Genomic DNA, 22,583 nt, shown 5'->3' with positions numbered 1-22,583 from the left:
GCTCTCAGCCGACCCCTGCCTTTGCTTTTTCAGGCCAATGAGATGCTCTTCTGTGGGCGGAAGCTCACTGCCCAGGAGGCATGCAGCAGAGGACTAGTGTCCCAGGTCTTCTGGCCAACCACGTTCAGCCAGGAGGTCATGTTGCGGGTCAAGGAGATGGCGTCCTGCAGTGCAGTGGTGAGTTCCCGTGTCTTTGTGTGCTTGTGGTTGCAATAGACCCACGAGGGCAGTGAGGCTGAAAGGGACGAGTTGACTTACCAAAGGAGTACATGCAAGGCCCTGTGTAATTTAACAGATGCCTCATCTCGGTGTTGAGAACTTCAATCCAGAGGGAGATGGGCCGCATTCTTAGATACTCCAGTTTGAAAACCCTCACAGAAGAGATTTATACTCTGGGGTAGAGTGTACTGCTTTAAAAGAAAGACCTATCCCCTACCCCGCCACACAAAACATCTATAGTTTTCAAAGAAACAAGAAGCAAAAGCAATAGGACAAAGTGTATTAAACAAGTCGAGAGACAAGAGAAAGCTGTCCACACTATCCTTGTATTTCATTTCTCCTGCCCACCGAGCACTTGGCACGTTTAAACATCACTGTTTGACTCTGAAGACACATTGAAAAATAGATAAATAAATATCACCTCCATAGAGGCGCCGATATTTAATTAAGTGTCGATTTCATCTCATAAAAGTCACTGTGAGGACCGTATGGAAATATCCTGTGGAGAGGTGGAGAAAAGGCCGCTCCCGGAACCCCAGGGCCCGCTCAGGAAATGAGAAAGGTGCTTTGGGAGAATAAGGCTGGGACTCTTTCGGTGCTGGATTTATGGGGCCAGACTCACCACCCTCCCTTCCTCCTCCCCGTCTACCCTGAACACCCAGCTGTCATGCCTCTCCTCATTTGCCTCATTAGCCTTTGTTGGGCACCTACTGTATGTGCGCTCTGCTCCCTGGAAGCCTAACAGTACCAGTGACGATGACGGGGTGGTAAGGGTCTTACGTTGTTGATAAACACTTATGGGCCAAGCAGGTTGTGCATCTCTTTATTTGGATTCTCCTTTAATCTTCCTGATGACTGTGGTGAACAACTCATCCCACTTTGCCTGGGACTCTCCTGGTTTTAGCACTGAGAATCCCTCGTCCCAGAAACCCCATGGTCCTGGGCAAACAGGGATGGCTGATGATCCTAGGATCAGCTGCAAAGAGAGGCAGGACGAAATTTTTTAAATATTTAAAGTATAGTTGACGTACAATATTATATTAGTTTCGGGTGTACAACATAGTGGTTCTACATTTCTATACCTTACGATGTGGTCACCACAATATGTCTAATAACTGTCTGTCACCGTGCAAAGTTATGATGATGTTATTGACTGTATTCCCTGTGCTATATATCACATCTCCATGACTTATTTATAACTGGAAGTTTGTATCTCTTATTTCCCCTTACCTTTTCACCCGTCCCCTACCCCTCGCCCCTCCGGCAACTGTCAGTTTTTTCTCTGTATTCATGGGTCTGTTTCTGGTTTTTTTTTTTTTTTTTTAAGATGTCATATATAAGTGAAATCATACAGTATTTGTCTTTCTCTGTCTGACTTATTTCAGTTAGCATAATACCCTCTAGGTCCATTCATGTAGTCACAAATGGCAAGATTTCATTTTATTGTATGACCGAGTAACATTCCACCGTATATATGTACTACCTGCTTTATCTATTCATTTATCAGTGGACTCCTAGGTTGCTTTCATGTCTTGGCTATTGTAAATAATGCTGCAGTGAACACAGGATTGCATGTATCTTTTTGAATTAGTGTTTTCTTTTTGTTCAGATAAATGCCCAGAAGTGGAATTGCTGGGTCGTATGATAGTTCTATATTTAATTTTTTGAGGAACCTCCATACTGTTTTCCATAGTGGCTGTATCATCATTCCCACCAACAGTGTATGAGGGTTCCCATTTCTCCACATGCTCTCCAACACTTCTTATTTGTTGACTCTTTGGTTATAGCCATTTTGACAGGTGTGAAGTGATATCTCATTGTGGTTTTGATTAGTGACGTTGAGCATCTTTTCATATGTCTGTTAGCCATCTGTAAGTCTTTGGAGAAATGTCTGTTCAGGTTCTCTGCCTATTTTTTAATTGCTTTTTTTTTTTTTATGTTAAGCCCTGTGAGTTCCTTGTGTATTTTAGACATGAACCCCTTATCAGACATATCATTGGCAAATACCTCCTTCCCAAGCAGTAGGTTGTCTTTTTACTTTGTTGATGGTTTCCTTTGCTGTGCAAACATTTTTTTAGTTTGATGTAGTCCCATTTGTTTATTTTTGCTTTTGTTGCCCTTACTTGGGGGAGACATATCCCCAAAAAATATCTCTAAGACTGATGTCAGAGTTTACTACCTATGTTTTCTTCTAGGAGTTTTATGGTTTCAGGTCTTGTCTTTAAGTCTTTAATCAATTTTTGAGTTTATTTTTGTATATGGTATAAGAAAGTGGTCCAGATTCATTTTTTTGTATGTATTTATCGAGTTTTCCCAACACCATTTATTGAAGAGACTGTCATTTCCCCATTGTATGTTCTTGCCTTTCTTGTCGTAGATCGACTGTATAAGCATGAATTTATTTCTGAGCTGTCTATTCTGTTCTATTGATCTATGTGTCTGTTTTTGTGCCAGTACCTTACTGTTTTGATTACAAAAGCTTTGTAATATAGTTTGAAAGCAGAGCACATGATCCCTCCAACTTTGTTCTTCTTTCTCAAGATTGCTTTGGCAATTCGAGGTCTTTTGTGGTGCCATATAAATAATAGGATTATTTGTTCTAGTTCTGTGGAAAATGTCATTGGTATTTTGATAGGGGTTTCATTAAATCTGTAGATTGCTCTGTGTAATATGGTCATTTTAACGATATTAATCCTTCCAGGCCATGAGCATGGTATATTCTTCCATTTATGTGTGTCATCTTCAATTCATTTCATCAGTGTCTTACAGTTTTCAGAGTATAGGTCTTTCACCTCCTTGGAAAATTTATTTCAAGGTATTTTATTTTTTTTGGTGCAATTATAAATGGGTTTTTTTTTCGTACTTTTTCTTTCTGTTAGCTTATTTTAATGTGTAGAAATGCATCACATTTATGAATATTAAAATTGTATCCTGCAACTTTGCTGAATTCATTTATTAGTTCTAATTGTGCGTGTGTGTGTGTGTGTGTGTGTGTGTGAGCGAGCCTTTAGGGATATCTATCTATCTATCTATCTATCTATCTATCTATCTATCTATCTCAGGGGTGTCAAAAAATGTATACATATGACTTGTATTCATCTTTTGTTATTGGTATATATTGAATATTACAATTTTAATACAGTTTTTTCCTTTTTCAAAATGTGTATATATATTTTTTGGCACCGTGTGTGTGTGTATGTGTGTGTATAAAATATGTAATCTGCTAATAGTGACAGTTTTACTTCTGTTTCAATTTGGAGAGGCAGGTAGAAATTCTAAGAAGAGGAGACATCATGAGTGAGGGCACATGAGTCTGAAAACCCATGTGGACCTTAGACAGCAACTCATGGTGGTGTGAGCAGGTGCACAGGCTATTCAAGGGACAATGAGACTGAAAAGGAAGGTAGGAGAAAGGCCTCAACGCTCCACTGAGGAGTCCAGTCTTTGGGCACTGGAGGTACTCAGGTGAGACCAGCTGTTGAAGAAATACTGTGAGGAAATCTCTCCTACCAACAGTTATGAATTCAGGAGCTTTGGGTTGATTTGCCCGAGAACGTAATCTACCCCACAACCTCTCGGAGATGGTGTTCTTTGGAGGAGTTCTCAGTCTGCCAGCCCGTTCTCACCGCCTGTTAGCCTCCAGCCCAAGCTGAAGAAGGCGATCACAGACCCTCTCCCATCCGCTTGAGCAAGGGAGCTCTTGTCTTGTTTTTGTTTTCCTGTTTGAAAGTGCTTTGGGAGAGTGTGAACTGAAGTCTTGATACCAGCAGAGGATGGTGGAGGCCAGTGGAAGGATGCTTGGATGCCACCCTTCCCGGCAGAGCCTCTGCCAGAGGAAGGCAGCAGTGCGGCCGGTCAGATTCATCGAGACATTGGCGGGCCACATCCGTCAGGCAACTCTGGGCAGTTTTACGTTATTGAGCATGGGCACTTCCTCTGTCCTGTGGAGATTACCTATTTGTGGAGGTCTCGTGAACAAGAAACGAAAGAATGCAGGAAAAGAAAAGGGTCTCGTAGACCCTATTAATTACCCGTGCTTGTAGTGGCGTTGTTGTTACTGTGATCACTCTGCTTGTTATTACTCATTACTATGGTTAGTACTATTATTACCATGGCTTCCTAATACCACGGCGACAGTTACTGCTGTGCTGTAGTCGTATTGCCATCATCACCATTACCACTACCGCATTCCTAACATTACGACTGTTGTTACCACTACAAAGCGGTAGCAGTAGGATTATTCTCACTATTGTTACTCATTGCTACAAGTATTGTGTTTATGATTACTCAGTAGTACTGCTTCTCTTACTGCGAAGCCTGAGCGAGGGGCATTGCTGTGGGGGTGGGTGATGCGGATACTTAGTCAACCATTAGTTCATTTCATTTCATGACTCTGTGATCCCAACCATGCTTGAGTTAGGTATCATTTTTCCTGTCTCACAGATAATGAAAAGGAAGCTCAGGGAGGTGCAAATAGTGTTTCCCAAACTTTTTCATGACGCCCATAGAAAATGATACTGAGTTTATGTCACCCTTGGGTAAAAGACAAAGGTCTTGCAGTTGGGGGTGACTGGGGCTCCACTCAGTCATCCAGGGACTTTGGGCTCAACGTCATAGCATGCCCGGAATCCATCCCCAGCATTGCTGGGGACATGGGCCTGGGAGATAGCCTCCTCTGGCTTTGGACGTGGAAGGTTAACTGGTGACTCACAGGCCAAGTACGTTCTGGAGCAGAGTCCCCGGTGCCTGGCTAACAAGGCTTGTGCATTTCCCTTCAGGTGTTGGAGGAGTCGAAATGCCTCGTTCGGAGCTTCCTGAAATCGGTGCTTGAAGATGTGAATGAGAAAGAATGCCTCATGCTCAAGCAACTGTGGAGTTCCTCCAAAGGCCTGGATTCCCTGTTCAGCTACCTGCAGGACAAAATTTACGAAGTCTGAAGTTGCCCCGGCTCATTTGCCCCAATGAATCAAGGGCACCTGAGTTCCAGTTTTGCCCTGTGTTTCAGAAATTGGAGTCCAGTGTATGCCCTGCCAAGGGGTTTGTCAAGGTGTCTCTATACCTAGGGTTGTGTCCATTTCCTCGTGTCCTTTGGTTGCTCCTCATTGGTTTGATTTTGTGCAACAGATGGGAAACGCAACGTACTTGGCCTTTCCCATGCCCCAACCCTAACCAGCTAGAGAGCTATTGAGGGCTATATCTTCCCAGGCCTCCGTCAGGTCTGTCCTGTCCCCACTTGCTGAAATGCACCATCTCGGTCCAGGAAGGGGAAGATCAGTGTCCCCCATTCTTCCAACTCAGACTGTGTCTACACAGTGCCTCTGATTTGGAGATTTGGCTCACGTTCTCTTTGGGGAAGTGTAGATCTGGTGATGGGGACAATCCGTCTTCGGGAATTTACAGACCAATGAGCAAAACCATTGTGCAGAACCAGCCTCAGTCTCCTCTCTGATGCATATCTGTGTGACTGTTAGGGCTCACCCAACTGAGTGATTTACAAGCCTAGATATTGTACATTTAGGAATGTTTTGTTAAATATATATTTTTAAAACAATGTAAGTGGAAATTCTGATAATTTATGTGTATTATATGTAAAGCTAGTTTTGCAAAAACATGAACTAGGAAAATGGTTTTTTTCTTTAATCAGACTTATTTAATTTATTTATTTTTGTTTTTATATTATGATATCTGTCATTCACACAGACATTATTTTCATACTGCCCTGGACCAAATTCCATGCAAGGTTCATGCTGTTTGGTGCATTCTAGCAATGAACCATGTAGAAATAAAATTCAGAGAGAGAAAAATGGAAGGATTTCTGTGGATAAAAAGAATAGCTCTGTACCGGAACTTCTGTGTATAAAATAGTTCTCAGCTGTAATAATTGAATACTTGTTCTTAGGAGAAATCGCAGAGGAGCTTTCTCTGCACTCTGCTGCCTTTAAGGAGATAAAGGGGCCTTCAGCCTGAATGGTACTGAGACACCCTGTCCCTAATTCTGTGACATCAGGAAGAGGTGGGGACTAGGCGCCACCTGGGGATTGCACACTGTCTAGAGTACGACATTTTCTTTGGGGCAAATGACTGAACTTGGATTTCAGAGTTCATCCACTCCACGTAGGCAGCGATGTCTGGTTTGCCTTTCCGGGGAGGTGGGAAGCATTCCCACTCTGTTGAGCTGTTAGTAAGTAGAAGAAGGTCTGAATCTTTCTGCATTCAGAAGTTCAGACGACCCATCTTTTTTCGAGTTGTTTGCTCACATCAAGGAGTGATAACCAGAGATGCAATCTCCTGCCCCAGGGCCGTTGGGCTGCACGAGGGCTCCATCATCTGTATTCAGACCGTCAGCCCGAAGTCCGTGGATCGGCCGGGGGAAGGAGCGGTTTCGGTTTGGGTTGGCGGGGAGAAAGGTTAACATCAAGGTGAGAGCAGGAATGCCAGGACCATGCTCCGTGTGAGGCTTACACCTGTTACTGGTCAACCACCCAGAGAAGTTCGATTCTCAGAGTAGCAGGAGTTTTCCATTTCCGTCACAACCCCTGAGTGTCCTCAGCGGCCCTTTGCTCTCCCGTCTTCTCTTTCCTTACGTTAGTCGCCATCCTCTCTTGTCCCTTCCTTGGAGAGAGCAGTGAGAGTTGGGCACAGCTGGGGGAGGGCTGGTGGGCTGAGAAAAGGAGAGTCATTACTGTGGTTATCTGTCTCTCTGGTCCCTTTTCTCTCTTAAAGGTGACTAGATGCAGCGGGCTGGACAGAGCGAGAGAATTCATGGCTCTCAGCGTTGTGTTTCAGAGAACACGTTGAATTCTGTGATTAGAGGCATGGTCCTTCAGGGAATCGGAAGTTCACCTGGACTTTTGGTCCTTAAGACGGCCTTGCTTCCTCCTCTGTAGAAAGCCTCTCTACTTTTGAATTTCCCCACGATTTCATGGGAGTCCAGGAGGAGGTAGCTTCTTGTCTTCTCCCTTCTTCCATTTGTGCCATCTTGGCTGTGGTGAGCCTTGGTGGAATTTAGCCAGAGGAAGGTGGAACTGAAGTCCAGTGTACCCTCTCCTTCGTCCACGTGGGATCTTGTAGGAACTGCTTACCTAGACTCTAGGGAATTACTCTAGGGAAACACCTGCTTTTGCCCAGATGCCTATTTGTCACATTTCCACTTGGGTTTTGTCTCTTCCTTTGAGAAAGCAAAGGAATGCTTTTCCAAGGCCCCTAGACAAACCTCATTCTTGTGTGTCATGGTAGGTAATCTCCAGCATTGCTAAATCCTTTAAAGAAAGAGACCCTTGCTTTCTGTTTTCCTTCTGGGGCAGATGTGTTTACCATAGAAGCAGTAGCAGGGTTCTTGTTGGAGATTGAAGAGAATGTTTGGAAATTCCTTGCAACCAGTGGTCGTCTTGGTTCCCTGCTGAAAGCATCAGAAATATTTCAGCTTTAGACGTATCACAAATCCAAACTTCTAAACATTTCAAGGATCTCTGCTGGTAAGGCAGGAATGGGAAGCCATTACTAAGGTGGCATTGCTGTTGTTAATTTGTAAGTTCTGGTTATAATAGGAGATGTTTTAAAAGATGGTCTATGTTTTGGTTGTTCCTATATAGTCAATTCAAGAAGAATGTTCCACAAATTGGGCAAAAATTGGTTAAATCTGTTTACTACAGGGTAGACTGAGTCTCTGGATTTTTCACTTTCTGAATGGTTGTTTTGATAATGTGTAGGTGAAATCCACATAATTTACATAGCACATTGCCCTGGGATGGAAAATGCCAGACCTGTGGGTGTGTCAGGGTTTGTCCTAATAGGTTTCTCAAGACAGGGCTCAGGCTTTCACTTGTTATCTTCTATCCCAGCACCCTCTTTCTACGCATAGGATCCTTCCTTCCTCCCTACCCTGCTTTGCCCCCACCCCACCCTACCCCACCCCACCCTGTGTCTGTCACTTCCCAGAGCCTGGGCAGGTCTTTGAGGAATCGTGCCCCATCTCAGAATTACCTGTGGGGTTGGATAATAGCTATGGGTGGGAAGTTGAGGGTACCTCGTTAGTCAAGGAACCTTCTAGGCAGTCCACTCCTTGGCCTCCTGTTAGCCATGGATCAGAAGTCTCCTTCCCTGTCTCCTCCAATCCCTGGTGACTAGCATTCAGCATCTTGTAGTGCAGCCATCTGTGCTAACTGCCCCAGGACTTTTTGTACAACTTTGTTGAGGTGATCAGAGCTCCTCACCATTTGGAAGCTCATGTACCCACGTGTCCCTTCTGGCTTTGGAATAATCTCTGTGGGTAAAAACCATCACAAATTACCCTCTAAGAATGAAATTGGATAACTATGAAAAGGTAGTAGAGAATCGATTTAAAATGTTGTTCTTATTCGGTGTAGATTAAACTAGAAAATGTTCTCTCTGAAGCATGAAAATGTTTTTTCCATATGAAGTTTAGTATGAGGATGGAGAAATAATAATCACAGTAGACTCTGATCAATGCGACTGTATCTCTGAATATCCACATTTAAAAATAACCGTGACTGAATGCTGAATTGCATTTCCCATTATTAACTGTTGGTTCAAAAAATTTTGTAAACTTTTTTTAATTTGAGATTGTCACATTCATGCAATTTTACAATCTAGTTTCTGTGGAAAAAAATTTTTTTAACAAAGAGAAACAAATATAAACATCTTCAAATCTTCCTAAGTGAATATTTAAAATGCAGAATTGCTTCTCTTCGGTGTTTCTGAATTCAGATACTTAGGTCTGTTGTATATATTAGTTTAGACACTCTCACTAATATACACAGTATTTAAGACTCTAAATGAGATTTCTTAAGTATTTTATTTTATTCTCTGTAAATGGTTTTGTATAATCTTTACAAATCTACACTTTGCCTTTGTAGATATTTAAGGGAAACCATTTGGGGGTTGTCTTGCATGTATATTTTTGTTGTAGATAAGTGTTGCTTAGTTATTTCTGCAAATTTTGGTTGAAATGCTTACAGACTTTAATACAGTATATATTTTCAGAATATAAACTTTTATATTTCTGTGCTAAGTTAGGATATGCGTTTTAGGCAATCTTTTCCATTGATATCACTTGTTCTTTCAAAAAATAGCATACTGGTTTGGTGCCAATGTTTTTTGTTTTTTGTTTTTCATTAGACTCTAATGTTCTTACATTGTTAGAAAGCAGGTTAATTTTTTTTCTTGAAGTATAATTTGAAAATGTATTGAATTTGTGAATAAGCCTTACCATTAGGATCAGTAAATTTTCCAACCTTTGCAACTACATATGTAGTTTAAGATCTCCCCATAAATTTTCACTGTGTGGCAGTTGATGGAGTTTGTGAACAGAGCCTTAAGCTTGTTGCAAAAAACAAAAAAGGTAATACGGGTTGTTTCTTACAAGGGTTGTTTCTTACAAGCAACATAAGCCATGTTAATGGACTCAGTGCAGTCTGTAAGTCATGGCGAATCTGAAGAGTTTGGTTGCGTTGATGGCGGCAGGGGCCAAATAGGCAACTTGGTGATTCTCTTTGGCCATACAAAGGGACCAAGGACAGGTTTTCCGGAGCCACCTTTGTACTATTCACATGGTTTAGACACGGTCCCAGGGAGGGCTGCTGGTCCATCATTTGTTCTGAGCAAATGGCATTTCCTGCTCCTGACCTTGGCAGTTGACCCCAGGTTCCTTGTGGATGACTTGGAAACGTCCAGCCTGGCTGAGATCAGCATTCCTTGAGAGATGTTAATAAAGTTTACATGTGAGTTTTACTGTGTAGACAATCTGAAGTCACTTTCAGTTACATAATCAGCATTTCCATGTGTCCCGAGTGTCTTATCAATGAACGGTGTGTGTTAAGCCATACTCAGCCCGCGTGTAGCAGGGCAAAGGTAAACTAGATGCAGAGCGTACACTTCAGCTGAGGCAGTCCCCCCAGGGCTGTTTTCATGGAGCATAAGTCGTGGAGCTCATTGGTGGTGTATCCCACTATCTGGGATCTAATAAAACCAACTAAAATTTGGACTTATTTTTTTTAAATTTTGATTCCTTTCAGTTGGTCACACTTCCATAGGTCCCAACCAATTCTCCTTACGAAGAAGGCTTTAAAGATGATCTTGAGACCAGGGCTATCGTGTGGCTACAGTCAAGTTATTTGGTTTCTCTCGAATAAATGTTCATAAAGTCAACTTATCTACCATTAGGATAGAGCTTTGCTTCAAACGTTTGCAGTATGTGTGGCAGTGAGAAAAACTGACATCTAGTTTTGAGCTTCACCTCTGGCATCTCCATGGGTTGACCGTGCCACATTGGCCCAACACCTGGACTCATGCTGGAGCGCACTAGGGTGGGAAGTGGGAGGATGTAGAGTTTTCCATCTCATATTTAATTTGTCCCTGTGCCATTAGTCCCAGCTTGAAGTCATTTGCTGTCCATGTAGATGGGATGGTGAAAATATTGCCTTTCATAAAACCAAGGACCAAAGAATTGCATTATTTCAACAAAGCACGACTTTCATAGATTGTAGGCACATCTAGGCAGAGGTGTGCATGCCTCATGGCACAGAGAAACTGCCCACTTCCACCAACCTCATGCTGCCCCTGGCTGGCCACCCAGAGGGATGTGTTGTCACTTTGAGAAGGCTCTGAAAGATGAGTTTCTCAGATGGAAACTCGTGATTTCAGGTGGGTGTTTTTGCTGTGCAGTCCCAGCCTTTGTCCATATCATAAAAAGTGGAGATCTGTCATTCTTCCAGGTTCTCTCACCAGTGTAGACTACTCCATCTGAATAGGAACCTCCAATGCGAGTTTTTCAGGTGTGTCTACACTGAGCAGCAGGCCTGCAGTTGCTGACTTTCCACTTCCTTTTGTTCTGCATTGATCCGGTCATTCCAGTTCCTGTTCGGTGTGAGAAGAATTGTCTTCAGTTCTCACACTAGGTGATGCTCCATTCTCATTCATGATGAAATCATCGATCCATTCACTGGTTGAGAAATGACAGATGCTGAAGAAGTGGTATTCTAGTGGTAAGGCTTATTACCAAACTTCTGATAATGAAGCAGGCTACCAAAAACTTACCCAGCCCACCCTCGGAGTGTTTGGGTTTGATCATGGATGTAGCACACACGCCAAAATCCAAGGAGACCTTTGCAAGTTAGGCTACTCGTTTTCTTTTGCCAGGTTATCATGGGAGAGTCTTGAACTAGTTCTGAATATTTGTAAGTATGAGTACTTCATAGAATTATAAAACAGGTACAGCTGACCCTTTCTTGACCACGTTGTAAATATTTCCTGAGACTGGGTGCAGTACTGAGGGATAATAATCTTCTGATTTATCAAATGCTGACTGTCTAGAACAAATTGTACACTCTCTTTGTGAATGGTCCTGTAACGTGTATGAACACATTTCTGGGTGCCTTAGAAGTTGTATTTTCATGTGTGCTAATACGCAGTATTTATACATTGTGAAAAGCTGCTTTGAATAAAAAGGTTGAAACTTCGTCTGCATTTGCCTGTGTTCCCCCACTTTGCAGCCTGTACCTGAAATTGACAAACAGGTTCTGTGGTTTCTGAACAGAGACGTTTCTGGGACCTCCAGGGGGTTGAGGCATCAGCTGTTTCTAGGTTGTGTCTGGGTTCCTGGGGAGCATAGGAACTCCCACCCACGTCAGGCTGGAGGCTTCAGCTACTCAGGCAGGTCATCACTGGGCGGCAACAGTGTTGATTCCAGAGGACCCTCTAATGGGGACCACATGATTATTTTTCAGGGAGTTGAAATGAGCATTCACTCTTTCCCTGGTATGCCCAGGTTTTCTTGCACAGGACTCCCTCCTCACTAGGGATAAACCTTCACAGAGTTCAGTCTTGTCCAATCTCAGCTGCTATACGTGGCTAACAATGATATTTGTCACTATGGAATGATGTAGTCCGCTCACCTGCTGAATCTCTTTGCTGAATCATCACAACGTGGTTCTTATGAGAGGCACACTGACAAAAGCCCCTGGCTTCCAGAGACTTGTGGGGGCTACAGGCCAGAGGCAGGAGTCTTTCAGGGGTTTGTAGCAATGGGGAATCCTGGAAAAGGGATTTGCACAAGGTTGTTGTCTGCCCATCCCTCCATCCAGCAGCTGTATGGAGCCCTTGCTCTGTCTCGGGCACTGCTGAAAGGTACAGATTACTCAGTCCCTGTCGTGAAGGAGCTTGGGGGTCTAGGCATGTGAGAAAGGTTTCTTGAACTGTCCGCAATGCAGTACCGGAAAGAACACCTTACACGACACAAACACCTTCAGAGTCTAGAAGATGTTATTAATTGTTCCGTTTCCTTCGGGTCACCTTTCAGTCCATGTGGACCTGCTGGCCTTGGCTGGAGCCCAGGTTCTTCCCCTGCTGGCCTCCCTTTCCTTTTTCTTTCTGTTGTTCTTGGTGTTGTCATTGTCATTGTTCTTTTGCGTGCCTTTTTGTCCTTTCTCCAGGGTCCTGACTCCATCCTAAGTAGTCAAGGTCACACCTGCAAAGTCCTTTGCTCCTAACCGCGTCTGGATCTTCCAGTAGATTGGACGAGATCTTTCGGATGTTTCAAAGTGTAACATCTGTAAGGCAAACCCGTGTTCCTTCGTCTCTCAAGGCTAACTACGATGTGACAATTATGCCAAAAGGGCTCCTTGCCTGACCGTGTGAAACAGTGGGCTGAAATGCTCATCTGGTCGGATACATCAACAATTAAATGATTCACCAGTATATTGAATAAGCATTAATGGAGTCTAATCCCAAAAGCAACTTTATTTTTTTCTCTCCCCATCCCTTTAAGTCTGTTTAATGGAATAGTCACCCTAGATAAAAACACAGATAGGCTGCAGGACACTTTTGGTAAGTAACAGTTCCTTAAAGTCACAAACAATTCAATAGTAGTAAAAAATGGCCATGTTGCATTTACGTATGAATACCCCCAATTGCATTCAAGGTAAAGGCCCCCCTCATTCTTGCTGACCCTCACTGCCTTTTGTGGTTGGGTTGGGGGCAGCAGGAAAGATTGTACGAAGACCAGATGGTTCTGTTATCGGATGAGGGTTTTCATTCTCTTGGCCTCATAGGTCTCTCTCTCTCTCTCTCTCTCTCTCTCTCTCTCATATGGTTTTATTAGCAACCTCCCTAAGTTGATGGTGGCCAGTCTCATAATTGCCAAGTGAAGTCTATTATCACTGCATTACTTCCTATTCAGCCCCTACAAGTGTAGTGGTCCACTGCCGACTTCTCCAGTTGAGGTCTGTTGGCCCCTTTAGGGCAAGACAATCACCAAGCCAGCTCTTTGCCACGCTGGACCGCATGTGGCTCATGGGAAACAGTCGTGCACCCTCTGCCCACACAGATAAGGGGTGCACGCTAACGTCTGAACAGCAGCGCCCCGCCTCACTAGTGCAGTAGAGAGAGTCGGCCTCCATCTCTTGTCCGTTGAATTTCTCAGACATGAGTCAGATGCCGGTTCACTGTGTCCCCTAAGTTTTTGGGAGGCACATGCAAATCTCTCACAGAAGCTCCCTTCTCCTTTGACTTGAGATGGAAGGGGAGGCCACCCCACTTACTTCCCAGATGTGTGTGTGTCGTGCTGGGTAGCACAGTTCTCTCCAAAGAAATTCTTTCTAACCCTTCTTAATAAACGAATCTTAGATACATAAATTACATCGAGACACTATTTAGGCTCTTGCAGGTGGTGATGTCAACATATTGGCGTGTCTTCATATCGTAGACATATGCTATAGGGCCTTGTGGGTCTTGATAAGGACTCAAGCTCTCACTCCAAGTGAGATGGGAGCCCCTGGAGGATGTGGAAGAGTGGCCTCACTGACTTGTGCTTTAACAGATTCACTCTGTGACAGTGGGTGAAAGCAGAACTAAGGCAAGGAGACCAATAGGAGACTTGCAGTTGTCCATCTGTCCTCCCTGAAGGCTTGACTCAAGGATGAGGTGGTTGAGGTGGATAGGTGTGAAGTCCTGAGTGGGTTTTGGGACAGACCAAGATTTGCTGGTGGATTGGTTGTGGAGTCAGAGGGAAAGGAGTCAGGGTGATCCTGGGATTCAGGGCCTGAGCAGCTAGAAAACTGGAATTACTCGTAATTGAGGCAAGGACAACTCTGGACTTTTTGGGAACAGGTCTGCGTGGGCTGCCAGGAGGTCAGCTGAGACCTGGTATCAATGCATGGGGTGTTTGACCTTGCTCAGCCTTTGGGGATTAAGACTGTGCTGCCTTGTAGGGACTTTTTTAATGATTAAGTGAGATTTACACACTCATATATACACACATACCCACACACACATACACACAAGTATATATGTGATGGTGTATGTATATATGAGATAAATGACATGAAAATATAAAATTAGATTATAATGTAATATTTCAAATAGTTGTTGGCATATAGCCTTTTTAATGATTAAATGAGATTTGCAGTGACATTTACATATGTATATATAAATGAAATTATATAAATATATAGTATTTAGAAGTTACTACAGAATCACTATTTAATGATTCAATGAGATCTGCAGATATATATGCACAATTTTATTAACATAAGATTTATATAAAAGATTATAAATAACATTATTACATATAATTTTTAGAATAGTTGGCATATAGTCACTCTTTAATGATTTAATGTGATTTGTGTATATGTATGTGAGGTTTTTTATATAAGATGTATACAAATATATGAAAGATATATAAATGAGATATATTTATATCAATGAGAGTTGATCTATATATAAAATGTTTAGAACAGTTGGTGGCACATCATCACTCTCGTGGTGAGATGAGCTTTATATATATGCCTGAGATCACATGTATATTAGATTTATTTAAAATATGAGATTATATGGATACCTACGACACACACACACACACACACACACACACACACACACAATCTTTGGGATCATTGTTGGCACAGCATTGGTTGCCGTATTAGTACTTATGGTGGCAAAAGCCATGGGCAGAGGCTGGGGCACGCCAGGCAGGGGACTGAGTGCGGGTATGTTTTGGTGTGAGCACATGCAGGCCTGGGCCCAGGAGAAAGTTGGGCAGGATGTGATCAAGTCGCTCTGGTCTCTCAGAGGAGAACCTGGCTGTGTTGGTAGCCAAATGGAGGGTTGTTCCCAGAGAAGCTCCCGGGCTGTGACAGACACCCTGGCACGTTCCGCTCCTTGCTGGCCTCCGTGTCCTGTCTGCCGGTGGGGATCACGCTGCCTGTCTCAGAGTTACTGTGAGGATGAAGGGTGAGCATGTGTGAGACCTGGTGCACTTTCCCACGGGGATTCCGTAAAGCAGCCCCGTCAGAAGCTCTTGGATTCTGAGATTTCTAGTCAGCTCTGTACTTCTCCATCCTCCAAACCCCTTCCTGAAGATGCAGATGCGGTGGCATTGCACCAGGGAAGGACCAGGAGCCTTCCTGAGCTGGGGCAAGAATGAGAGCTCTTTGGGCACTGAGCCAAGTCGAGAAGTCAGCATCCAGGAGCAGACAAGTCTGATCAGGGCACCAATCTGGAGCAGCTGGCCAAGAGACAGCACCCAGTAACAGAATGGACAACAGGGATAAGAGCCACCATGGGAGCTTCAGTATGGAGGTGGGAGGGGGAATCTGGGCACTTTTACAGGGCAGCTGCCACCTTGCCCAAAGATGGAGAGGGGACTGTCCGGGGCACCAGGCTGGCGGGACATGCCAGTGTGTGCATGGGTCAATGATAATTCTTCCTCTAGGACTGTCAGTTTGTAAGAAACGTGGGGATATTTTGCTGAGAGAAGCAACTGGAGAGATCAAAGGCCAGAATGTTAGAGATTCTTAGGTGTCAGTGGAAAGAGCGTGATGTGAAAAGTCAGACAACCTTGCATTTAAATCTCTGACTTGGCTTCAATAAATAACTTGATCTTGACTTCCTAATCTGTACAATGGGCACACTAACTCCTACTATTATGAGGCAAATGTGAGCTAAACTCAGACAATGCCCAGAAGAGGAGCTGGCATGTGGTGGGTGTCCCATAAACGTTGATTTTTGATATCCACCGCCTCCCCTTTCCCTTAAAAACAGTAGAAACCTGGCTCGGGTGCGGGGGGGGGGGGGAGGAGGGCAGGGAGTGAACTGGGAGGTAGAGTGGGTCTCTGCCAGCAGGTCATCAGGGACTGACATCCAAGTTGGTGTAATCTGAGAAATGCCAGGAGACCCCACCTACGTGGGAACCCCCCCTCTTTCCCTCCAGCCAGATGGTGACTTGTGGGGTGTAACTTAATAACCTCCTGGATTAAGGGCCTTAAAAATGATTCGTGGCTGTAGGATGGTTGGGGTCCACGGGTTTAGCCACTGTGTGCAGAGGAACATGCTCTCACGCACACACTAATAGGACACTTGGGGACAGGCCTGTTGGGCGAGGGTGGGGAAGGCTGGTCCTTGCGATTTTCCAGCTATTGTTGAACATAGAGCCTTAGGCTCTGCCAGGTCAGATGGCAAATGAGCTGTCTGGAGGTGACAGGGGACCTGATGGGGGTCTAGATTCATGGCACATTCAGTGTCCCAGGGTGCCACCTGTACTGGCACACTTGTTTACACTTTCACTTTCAAAGAGAGGCGCGTGAGCTGCTCACAGCCATTTGGATGGTAACAAGCAGTTCCTAACAAAGAGAAAATTTAGACGTTGCGGGCCAATTCCTGGTGGAATAGATCTGTGGTCGACAATTTTTTTTAGAAGTCTTGCGGTTGTGTCTTTAAGATTGCATCTGCTCTTGGCCACATTTCCTGTTTGATTGAAAGCCTTTCTGTCCTCCTCCCAGAGTCTTTCATTGTTCATCATGTTTTCATCATAGCAACAGCCCTGTAGTAGGTGGAAGAGCATGACATTTTGAATCAAATAGAGCTGAGTTCAAATTCTGCGTCTGTCACTATGTGACGTATTGCGATGACACAGCTCCTCTTGGCTTCACGTAGCTCGTCTAGGTTTCTCATATAGTATATGCATTTTTTCAGGTTTGTTTCTTACTTAGAAGTTATTGTTGTGCCCAACCTCTTCTAATGCCTCCATTTAACAGGAGAGAAAACTGGCGCTCAGAGAGGTGAAGTGACTTGTCCAAAGACACACAGTGGTAAGCAGTGAGCAGGGATCCCAACTTACTTATCTGTCGGTTTGTCTTTTTGTCCTGAAATAATTACAGACTTACAAAAAAGTTGCAAAAATAGTACCCCCAAAATCCTACATACCCTTTACACAAATCCCCCAAATGATAACATCTTGTAAGCATGGTGGAATTATAAAAGTCAGAAAATGGACATTAATAACAATATTATGATCTGATTATTTCAGTTTTACTGATTGTCCCATGAATACCCTTTTTCTGGCCCAGAATCCAGTCAAGAATATGTAACCCATGTAGTTCTCCCTATTCTCTTTTAATTTGGAACAGTTCCTTCACCTTCCTGAGGTTTTCTTGATCTTGACAATTTGAAGAGACTATAACAGGCGAGTTATATTTGGTAGAATCCCCCTCGATTTGGGTTGGTCTCGTTTTTCCCCATTATTAAATTCAGGCTATACATTTTTGGCAGGAAAATCACAGAAGCAATGTTATGTCTTTCCCAGTACATCATATCTGGAGGCACATCGTGTTCATTTGTCCCTTACTGGTGACATTCACTTAATCACTTGAGTTTCGATTCCAGGCTTCTGTTCTTTTAGTGGCACCATGCTACCCACATTCTGATTTCTGTATACTGTACTCAGACTGTCAGAATTGATATTGTTAGAGCAGTTGAAAATCGTATCAAATGATATTGCAACTCAAGTGTTGCTTTTACACTGTGAGTTTATTTGAGGGCAAAAACCAATTTTGAATCTCCAGAGATTTTGTTCCTCACCTAGAGAAGAAAAGGCTAAGATGATGTTCATTGAGTGAATAAACAAATAAAATGATGAACACATGAATGAATAAGATTCTCAGTTCAGTTTGCTCCTCGAGGGCAGGAAAATATACCTTATTTGTCCCTTTATTTTTTATAGTGCCTGCAAACAGTAGGTATACTCAATTAATTTGAAGTGAATAAAACTAACTCTTCCTTGTAGGAGGAAGGAAGAAATGGCTGTTTTATCAGGAAAAAGGTGGGTTTTTTTTTGTTATTGTTATTTTGTTTTCAGCTATTTCTCTTTTCTAAACAAATATTAGATCTGCTTTGATCTTAGGTGTGGAAAAATCAGCAGTGTGTGTGTGTGTGTGTGTGTGTGTGTGTAATATTAGGAATTATTGGTAATTTTTTGGTTGGATAATGATACTGTTGTTATGCTTTTTAAAAATGTCCTTATATTTTAGAAATATATAATTATTTAATTGATTTCTAAGTGCTTTACTCTTTATATTATTTCCCCCATTTTTTAAAGATGACGTAAGAGAAACCCAGAGAGGTGACTTGCCAAGTTCACACCTGGTGCATGGCAGAGCTGTGTCTGAAGGTGGGAGGCTGAGGGAGACTGTTCAGCCTAATTCCAGCGTAGCATCATACCTTCATGGTCTCTGATGGGTCTTTCTTGGTGTGGATACACATCAAACCATCAGACATATGTGCAAGTCGTGGAATTTCAAGCTGTGTCTTTAGCAGGATTCAGTTTAGGGGCTTTCCTATGGAATTCCCTATATACAACAAGTTTGAAAAAATACCCAGAAACAGCTCCATGCCAGGAAGCAAAATGCCAAAAGCAGCCTTATTAAAATTGAAACTCCAGATGTCACCAAATTTCCAAACACGTGCAATTTCATGGTGAGTAACAAGCAGTAGCCAGGGCTGCTGACTCAGAGGCTCGGTGCCAAGAGGCCTGGGTTGTTTCCTGCAAGAACATTTCATCAGCCAGTTGCCATCTTGGCACCGCTGTGCCGGCCCATCTCAGAGGCCAGGCTGTTTTCACAGTCTGCGATGGTCGGTCCACACGAGGAACACTTCATTCCAAATATGTGCAGAGCTCCAGCACATCTTGCTTTGACATTCCTGGAGGATGACTCACCACCTCATCTTTTTTCTAATTAGCCCATGGGGTTGGGACATGGACTTGAAGAGGTGAAATCATGAGCCTGACCTCACATGAATCCTTTACCTGCCTGATGAGTGCGTGCGTGACGTGGGAAGGAGAGTTAGTCTAAGTCATCGAGCACTTATCTGACAATCATCCTGAGCAGAGGCGCACTGCTAATGCTAACCAGTCACCACAGCAATGACACGGTTTCTCACCGTCACAGAGCGAGGCTGTGGGTGAGTCATTACAAAAGCCACCTAGTAACCCAACGATTGGAGTCTCCGCAGGGTTGGTCTGCAGCTCGACCTTCTAAATAGACATCCCAGCTGGGCAGTGCAAACTGTTGGGTTCACCTCGGAGTCAGAAATGTCCAGGCAAGTCTAGAGGATGGTGGGCTGGCCTCATGGGTTGTTTGCTTGGGCCTCTGGGCAAGAAACATTCTGAGGGAAGAGTCAATCCAGCCCAAGAAGCTTGGTCCAGGAACGAGGGTCAGTGTGTGAGGAGCGCACATGCCTGCTCAAACTCCTCAGGGCGAGGCAGCTACAACAAAGCTTCCACACAAAATCAGAGGGCTGTTACACATCAGAACTTGGTGAGGCATTGCGAGCCCACGGCTGCAGTGGTTTGTAACCAGGGAAACAGGATGTAGCACAAAGGGGAAAGGTACTTTCCCAGTTGGGGTGGTTATTGGAGCACAGAGTGATGTCACGCTAGAGGGCGTAATGCAGGGCGATGGGCCTTTCGGCATAACAGTGACCCTCCCATGGAGAGATGAAGCTAGGGCTGGCCGAGGGGAAATACACGGGGTGCCCCAAAATGGGTACACATTATAAGAAAGGAAAACTCTATTAAAATTGTAATACTCAATATATACCGATAACAAAGGATGAATACAATCACGTTTGACTTCTGCAATTGCAACAGGTGCTCAAAGCGGTTACCATCAGTGTCCAGACACTTCTGATGACGGCGAACTACTGCTTGAGCAACATGGATCAACGTGTCCACTTGTACACGTCTTTTTGGGCACGCCTGGTGTGTGGCAGGCTCCATGGAGTATCCAAGGGGGCATGTTCTTGAGTTCACGCACAATGCCCGCTGTGGGATCCACAGGGAGGTGAGTGACATGAGGATTACATTAGAGATAAGCACACTGGTATTGGTATTACTGTTTTATGTTTTTTATTGTGTCAAATGAAACTCGGTATATGTTTATATATAATACATATATAATTGATTTAAATTATATAAGATAGTTCATGTAAAGGCTTTAACCCAATGCCTGTACATAGTAAGTGCTCAGTGGCTGTTGTTATTATTTTTTAATGTATTTTTTTGGCTGTTGTTATTATTATTGTTATTATTATTATTATTACAATTATTAATGGAGGTAGTAGAATGTGTTTAAAGATGGGCTAGATTCTACTCAGTGGTCGATGGGGTCAAGGATAGAGAAACACCTTTCGATTGCAATTACCGTGACCCCTCTTTTTATCCCTAGACTAAAAATAGATCCTCGAACACACAAGTAATATTTAAATAAATGGGTTGAACTTAGTAAAAAAGAAAAAGGAGAGACTCAGAAAAGGAACTAGCAGGTTCCACTTCCCATCTTGGTTTAACCACACGGGTTGGAGGCCTGCCATGTGCCACTGTGGCCGGTACCCTCTCCTGGCCATTGGACTGATCCTCACAGAATTTTTCTGAGATGCGATTTCCCCCTGTGAAAGGTAGGGAAACTGAGGCTCATAGATTGGGAGATTCCCTGGCAAGTCTTGTTCTGCCCTTGAAAAGAGATAATGAAATGAAGTCTCACCCCCACAAAGTCGCGTGTTGAAGGTTCTGCTCACACTAAATACGACGTCACTGAGCTGTCGGAAGCTCGGAACTCTTGCCTGAAATCTTAGGCTGGTGAGCGTCAGCAGTGCCAATATTTGGACTCTCACCTCTGATTTCAAATTCCTTCCTACCACATGGTGCCATCTCAGGTGTGAGAAAGCCCTGGAGGTCCTCCTGGCATTCGGCGCGATGGGAACAAAAACAGAGAGAAAGTGTGTTGGGATCTGGGCTCCCATCTGTGTCCCTGGCTCTCAGCAAAATGTCCTGGTCCAGCCAAGGGGAGAGATGTGAGGTGAGCTGGAGAACTGGTTTGGCTGAATGTTCTAAATTTAGAAGGGGACTTCTGACTGCTGCCCAGGCTTGGAGTGTGTTGGTGTTTTTCCTCTTTGGCTTCCCTGTGGGGTGGGGAAGCTGCTCCCCTCTCAGGTTCCTGAGGGCTCAGTCACCGGCGCCAGGTTTATAAATACCCTCTCCCTTCCCTGGCAGTTCTGACCCCAGCGGATTGTCAGTGATTTCAGTTTCTTGGGGAGCCTCTGTACCCCCATCCCCAGGGAGGGTCTGCGGCAGACGTGTGGCATGACCCTGCACAGCACAGCTTCCAGGAGCTGTTGCCCTCCTCACTGTGGCATTGCCAGGCAGTCAAAAGTCATATGGGAAAAATAACACTTTCCTTAGTCCCACTCAGGTAAAGGGGTTTGGAGGTTAGCACTGTGTGTCATTTGGAGGCGGCATGGAGAAAAGGTCATGGGGAGCATTTTTAGAGTATTGTCTGTGAGCCAGGCTTGTGCTAAATGATTTAATGCTAGCTGATAATGTGAGCTTCTATTGCATGTTCCATGTATCATCCTGTGCCAGCTCCATGTGACACTTTTTACATGGACTGTCTTATTTACTCACCCATGTGATTCCACATAGTCTGTACAATGATCCTGGGACTGACATTGTCCTGTTTCATGTGTGAAGCTCCTGAGGATCTGAGAAATGAAGTGACTTACACAGCTGGCGTGTAGTAAACCAAAATTTCTTCTTCTCACAGTGCCACGTTGGGAGCCCCTGTACCCCCATTTAATTGGCAATTAAGCAATTAAAAATGTTTTGAAGTCATATAGACTGGGGTTTAAATCACAGCCCTGCCATTTGCCTAAGAACCTGGGCAAATCCTCTAAACTTATCTGAACCTGTCTTCTTATCTGTCAAATGGGAATGAGAGTAGCGTCTGGGTGAAGACTACCCAAGATTGCGTAAGGCATTCACTTGGGAAATAGTGCGCCCTGAATAAATGGTAGTGAATAATAATAAGCGCTAACATTTATTTGGTCCTTCCTGTGTCCGGCTATGCTTCACACACTACACATTTAACGTACTCGGTCACCTCAGAGACACATGCTTTTATTAACCTTATTTTTCAAAGGTAGAGCTGAGGATTACAGAGGCCGATGACTTGCCCGTGACCTCTTAGCTTGTAAATGGTGGAATATGAATTTGAATCCAGAGAATGCCTCCAAGTCCA

At 43.9% G+C, this 22,583-nt stretch overlaps 1 protein-coding gene across 1 annotated transcript in view; it reads left to right on the top strand.

The window, feature by feature from the left end:
- Positions 1-11,696, top strand: part of CDYL2 (chromodomain Y like 2) — a 164,562-nt gene extending 152,866 nt beyond the window's left edge. Inside the window, exons 6-7 of the mRNA XM_033128367.1 lie at positions 34-177; positions 4,998-11,696. Coding sequence (XP_032984258.1) covers positions 34-177; positions 4,998-5,156 — 303 coding nt within the window. The 3' untranslated portion in view covers positions 5,157-11,696. The remainder of the gene's footprint in view (positions 1-33; positions 178-4,997) is intronic.
- Positions 11,697-22,583: the final 10,887 nt, after the last annotated feature.

This window comes from Rhinolophus ferrumequinum, chromosome 15, assembly GCF_004115265.2.
Source record: "Rhinolophus ferrumequinum isolate MPI-CBG mRhiFer1 chromosome 15, mRhiFer1_v1.p, whole genome shotgun sequence".
Classification (NCBI taxonomy): Eukaryota; Metazoa; Chordata; class Mammalia; order Chiroptera; family Rhinolophidae; genus Rhinolophus; species Rhinolophus ferrumequinum.
Note: the sequence above shows the minus strand (reverse complement) of the source record. Positions and strands in the feature narration are given on the sequence as shown.